The 6390-nt window shown below is 33.9% G+C and overlaps 1 protein-coding gene across 1 annotated transcript; it reads left to right on the top strand.

The window, feature by feature from the left end:
- The first annotated feature begins 2904 nt into the window (after window positions 1–2904).
- On the top strand, window positions 2905–4965 carry LOC115032986. Its single transcript, XM_029490231.1, has 2 exons — window positions 2905–4080; window positions 4644–4965. Exons 1-2 carry the CDS (start codon window positions 3976–3978, stop codon window positions 4878–4880), a joined length of 342 nt encoding a protein of 113 aa, XP_029346091.1. The 5' UTR covers window positions 2905–3975; the 3' UTR covers window positions 4881–4965.
- Window positions 4966–6390: the final 1425 nt, after the last annotated feature.

The following is a 6390-nucleotide window of genomic DNA, read 5'->3' as shown; positions in this document are numbered from 1 at the left end:
TAGGAATCTGGTATGCATATTAATTATTATAATCAAATGTCTTGCAAATGTTATAGAACCAAGGGCTATAACTTATAAGTTATAAGATATATTATAACTGTTATATAAAGACACTATTTTGTTATAAAATACTATAATACTAGTGTTTAATTTGTTATATAAAGGCCAAAGCCATTCGTTATAACTTATAAGAATATAACTAGTGTTATAAACGGACAACCATGATTAACTGCAGAGCTCAGGACTTATAGCACTAAGCCACTAAAAAAAAAAACATTAAAATATAATATGCTTAAAGATTGCAACCAAAAAAAAAAGAAATCATTATATTACTATGTGTACTTACCTGAAAAGTATTAACTTTAAAAAATGGTTTACATAATGTTAAATAACTAAAAGAATTTTTGAAAAAATAGGTACCTATCATACTTTTTACAATAATTTGTATCGTTATAAATGTTTAAGTTTTTTTCTTTTTTACATAGATTTTTATTTTCTTATTCCACAGCAGGATATTTTTTTGAAAATTATAATTTATCGTAATTTTAACCTGTGGTTACTAGTTAATTATAAAAAATTGTTGTGAGTATTTAAAGCGTTTAGACAATTTGCGAAGTGAAGTAGAACAGCGTTACCCCGCAGAATGTAAGTCCACTAGTGAACATTAGCTAATACACTCATCTAAACTGTATATATGTACCTGTTTACTAATAACTAATTAACTTCTTATTTTCATACTAAATTTTACCTACATAATTACAAGACAATATTCACATTGCCTTAACTGACAAGACTTATTATAATATATATTATGTAGGACGTAGGTAGATACCTAAAATTATTTGATAAAATTATATATATTTTAACTATAGGTACATAATAGTAGGTCTTTATACTAAACAATACAGGGTGTTCAATCCCCTTAGATTTTTTCACTGAAGAAAAACCACTTACTAAAATTAATCTTAGTCCTTGGTATTAGTATTTATATTTTATTATAGTTGACGTATATTACACTTACGACTTACCTATATAATATACATAATGGGGGACGGAGTGGCCGAGCGGACTGAGGCGTCGGTTGCGACGCGCACCAACGCCGGTTCAAAACCTCGGCTGCGGGTGGCATTTTTCTTCGGGCAAGTCACGGTATCCGGAGAGAAGTGCCACCATCCCCCACCCTGGCATGGCAGATACCTACGGGTGCCCACTAAAAAAATCTGCCAAAACTAACGAACACACGTGTTCAACCTACATTACCCTCTCCCACAGTTAAAAACCATCCAATGGGCGGCCTAAGTTGCCGCGGGTTAATGAATAAAAAAAAAATATATATATATACATAATACATATCGTATGTCATCTTACATTAGTTCTGTATTATCACGGAGTCCTAATTACGTAGGTAGGCATAACCATTTTTGATTACTTTACAAAATGTATAATAACTCTTCGGGCTGGTACATAATATACGTGTTTCGACTATCTACCGAAATATGGTATCGTTTCACCACTTGCCACGTGTGCTACCAGGTCATCGATAAATTAAAATATATTATATTAACATTTTATTTCAATATGCGTCATAGTATACGAACATCAAAATCTACTCGTATTCTCCTCGTTTTGTATTACTACACGGCATTGATGCAGCACATATTATAGACAATTTGTTATACTATGCTTACTTCCATGTAATGCTATAGTGCTATACCTATATTATAATACAACCGATTATAACACTCGCTCAAATACTGTAATATACTAATATGTCAAACATCGACGAATTATTATTACCGCCATAAGTGCATATGCCCTATAGCATATTATTACATAACCATATTACAGCCTATCAACCACAGCCGCCCGCGGTTACGGACGTTTCCCCAGTCCCCCAATTTTGAATTTCAAAAATGTTTTTGGCTAAATATTTAGCGTGCAATTACCGTGAATTGGCCTGACTGATTTTGAAATTTGCTTGGCACCATGTCAAATCGAAAAATGAAAACAAGCTGAGAGGCTGTAGAAATGATTTTACTGCAGCTCCCCCTCATCCGAATTTTAAGGGTTTTTTTCCAACCCAATAATTAACGTACAATCAGCGTGGCCTATTTCGAAACCGTAAACCCAAAGCTCCAAGTACCGTGCGCTTTGCCCCTTTATAGCCATTTCCTCAGCCCCCCCCCCCCAAAAAAAAAAAACTAGTTTAATGCATATATTACAATTTACAACGTCGGATGAGGGGAGCTGTAGAATCATTTCTACAGCCCCTCAGCTTGTTTTCATTTTTAAAGTTGACCTGGTGCCATACAAATGGTAATTCAGCCACGCCAATTCACGATAATTGCACGCTAAATATTTAGCTAAAAAAATACTCTCGATGCCACTGATAAAGCTACTCGTCTCCAATCCATATTATATCTTTGACCGTGGTATGGATCTAACATACACTTTTCAATAACAATTATATACGAATTATAACATTAACCGTGATTAATGATTATCATAAATGGCGACTACTGTATCCCGATTTAATTTTCAAAGAAAACATCGAGTATTATAATATTATTTGAAATAATTTATTTCTCTTGTATAACCTAGTTCTCGATAAATATACTTACCTACGCATTTTTGTCGTGCAATTCGTGTGCGGGTGACATGACATACTTACGGCCTATATTTTCAATTATTTATATGTTTTATACCATTTAACAAATTTAGGTACTGTAGATGGCTTTTTTGAAAATATCGATGTAGGTATTTAAACCAAAATCCAAACGAGTAGTTTTTCGAAATTAGACTTATTAAAATGTAAAAATCAATATAATGGTATAATAGTCACACGATGTAGAGAAAATATCTTCTCTACATCGTGAATAGTCCTTAAATATGGTTTTACAAAAATATAAAATACATATATATAATATTGGATCTAATATTCATTATAATATAGGTACTATTTTACAAATTATTAAATGTTGATTAATACATTTAATACCTGGTATCTAAACTGTTTAATTCTTCATAGTCCCCATCATAACTTCCAAACAAGATTTTAAAATGCCACCCATTACTAGTCTTCTTTCCAACAGCAAAACAATAAATTTATTTCTTTGGCTATTTTTTGAAACGGTACCAGTTAATTTTCTTCACTTTCAAAAAAAAAACTATCCACATCATAAAATATTAAATGGCGTCAAATGAAGTTATCTCTGATAATCCATCAATATGACACGACTGCTGTCGCATTGTCTCGATGAGAAACGGGAGTGAATTAAACTAATTATGTTAAACTTGTTATGTGCAAATAATAATCTAAAACTATATAATATCCAATGCCTGTCAACTAATGACCACATATCGAATGAGCAATATTACATTTAATTTGTATGGTTAAAGTAGAGCGTAGGTATATAGGAGACAGTTACAGTCGATGTGGTAATTTATTTATCATTATGATGACGCTTTTTAAATTATTTATTTAAAATTGAAAAATGGTTAATTATCAGAAATTCTAAATTATGTATATTTAATACTGGCAACGGTGATATTTTTAAGCAGTCGTTTTAATCAAACCAATCGAAGACAGGTCGTCGGTTGTCAAACCACAACAACGACACCGCGGGTAACAAATAACAATCATGATATAGTTTAAATGAATTATTGTATCATACACTGATTTCACCAAAACATAATATAAAATAAACTTGGTAGTACTTCATAGGGACTAGGCTGTCGACCGTCTCCGTTGGAAACTGGTTTTCGTACATACTCAAAATGCAATGATCTAACGCATCCACTAATCATTATAGGTTATACTTACTCATTGACGAGGTATTTTTTTCTAGTTTTTCTTGACGTCTGCGAGTACACACGCACGTGTTGTACACTTGTACCACATATGTCTCGGAATTTGGACTCCAAATTATCAATCGTTTTCACCGTGTACACGAGATCGTGACATATTATATAGCTATGCGTGCAGATTGCAGTGGCGAAACGATTAACAATCGCCTCAACCTGACCACACGTACCGGCAGTTTCCAGAGGGCTAGATACACGCTGGATGAAAATGACAAGGTGGGATGCACAAAATTTCCTAAATTATTTACATGATCATTAAATAAAAAGACAGTTTCCTACGCTTTGACAAACGTTATTTAGAAACTAGAATTTATTGCATTTTTACCGATTTACGTATCATTATATAATAATATGAAGGGTAGATTTGGAAATTCCGATGACAATAACATAACATAGATATAATAATCGTGTACGCGCTGTTCGACTATTTTTTTTAAATATAATACTACAATAATATTATCATTATTATCAAGTTTTCAAGCTATAAAATATTATATCGAATATTATAATGGGTTATCTATGGTCGGTTTGTATATAAGATGGTGAGTAGTGGTGACGCATGTGCGAGTATTTGTGTAATATGCTCCAACTTAAATACGAGAGTGTGCCTTATGTTACTGTATCATTTGATTAATTTGGTTTGTGGTACATTCGATCCGAACATTGTCGATAAAATATTATTTAGGTATGATTATTTTTTTAAAGGTTTCCACTGTTGACACGCACCCCCAATAACCCCACAACGAATAGCGTCAAATATATGATCTATAAATATCTAGGGAGACGGAGTGGCCGAGCGGAATAAGGCGTCGTTTGCGACGTGCACCGACGCCGGTTCGAACCCGGTCACGGGCGGCATTTTTCTTCGGACAGTCACGGACCACGGTGTCCAGAGAAAGAGGCCGGCATCTCCCACCCGGGCACGGCAGATACCTACGGACGCCCATTTGAAAATTCTGCCAAACACAAAAACATGTTCCTCCGACCGTTCCCTACGACCAAAAATCCTACAGTAATATCCTACAGCTAAATGCTTCAGTTGCCGGGCTTAAGACCAATAAAAATAAAAAAAAACAAATAAATATTTAATTAAATAACAAAATATATTGTTACTATTTTATTAAATAGTATGAATTCTTACCTATAAGTACTACTACTACTACTCTTTATACAATATATATTATACATTTATACATAAGTAGGTACATGTAATATATTATATTATTATTATAATTATATCTTAACCTATTTACCAAATCTAAAATATGATTTAGGTAATTTAGGATCATAAATCATAATGGCGTCGAATAAAAAATTTCCAAAACTGTATTATCCAGCCCAAGCAATATATAAGATGTAATCCGCTGGTAGTTTGAAATATTATAATAATTTATTGTTATTCTCGCAAATTCTATTATACCGAGGGAAGTGGTATTCTGTGGTTACACTGTTGCGTAATATTATTTGGTCTAAACGAGTAACCAACATTTAAATAGATTTTTTTAATTACCTAGTCGAAATGGGTTCTGCCTGAAAGCAATATATTATCATTCTAAAATTATATGTAAGGGGTGACATTGTATTTTCAAAAATCTAAAATAACTGCAATTCACCTAATATATGTATAAGAGTAAGTGCCAAATAAAACTTTCTTTGCCGTAAACGACGGTTAGTTTTATAATATATAAGTATAAGAAGAAAAATTAATAATAAAAAAAAATCATAACTTTTAGTTTCTGTGTAGTAAATGCATCCTCCAAACGGAAACACCGTACGGCGTCACCCTCGCCACGACCAAAACGTGGTAAGATTTCCGTAACCAAATAAATTTTAAATGTCCAACAGAAATTCCATTTTTATTTAATTTTTTATTTTCTCGTTGAATCACCGCCACCTAACTCGCTCTGCCACCGGTGTGCCCTCGGGTGGTGAAAATTTAATTAATAATTTATCGTTTACCGTTCATTTGGACGGCAGTTGGTGACAATAGCCTCGCCGACGCTGCACAGAGGTTCGCGCGGTACCTACCTATATAGGTTTAAACTGTTTAAAGTATATACAGTATACAAATATACATATATTATATTTAGTGGGGACTCCCGCGCGCGATATTGTTTTTTAATAAACGATCACGCGTACCTCATCCTCGCCCGTCCTCTGCAGGGTCGAGTAACGGAAATGAAAACAGTATAAAATATTTCCCTTTGTAAAATAATAATGACGTGAATAAACGATGGTGGGGGGGGGGGGGTAGCAGCTTATGCTATACAGAACCAACGACCGACGGCAAAAGTATGATGGTTGCGATTGCGTAGGTATTGATGTGGTTGGGGCAGCCCCCGAGTGCAGGTAAATCGGTCGTAGCAAAAGTTAACTCTGTCTGCTATAACTGCGAAGTAAAGTGTGAAGTAATAAAGCACTCGCGACACCTGTGACACTATGACAATGCTGCCGCTGCAGATCTGCACGGTTAACATACGCATAACAAATCACGCTGCAGCGTGCGGGGTAGACGAGCTGCAGTTG

This window comes from Acyrthosiphon pisum, chromosome A2 (assembly GCF_005508785.2).
Source record: "Acyrthosiphon pisum isolate AL4f chromosome A2, pea_aphid_22Mar2018_4r6ur, whole genome shotgun sequence".
In the NCBI taxonomy this organism is placed as follows: Eukaryota; Metazoa; Arthropoda; class Insecta; order Hemiptera; family Aphididae; genus Acyrthosiphon; species Acyrthosiphon pisum.
Note: the sequence above shows the minus strand (reverse complement) of the source record. Positions and strands in the feature narration are given on the sequence as shown.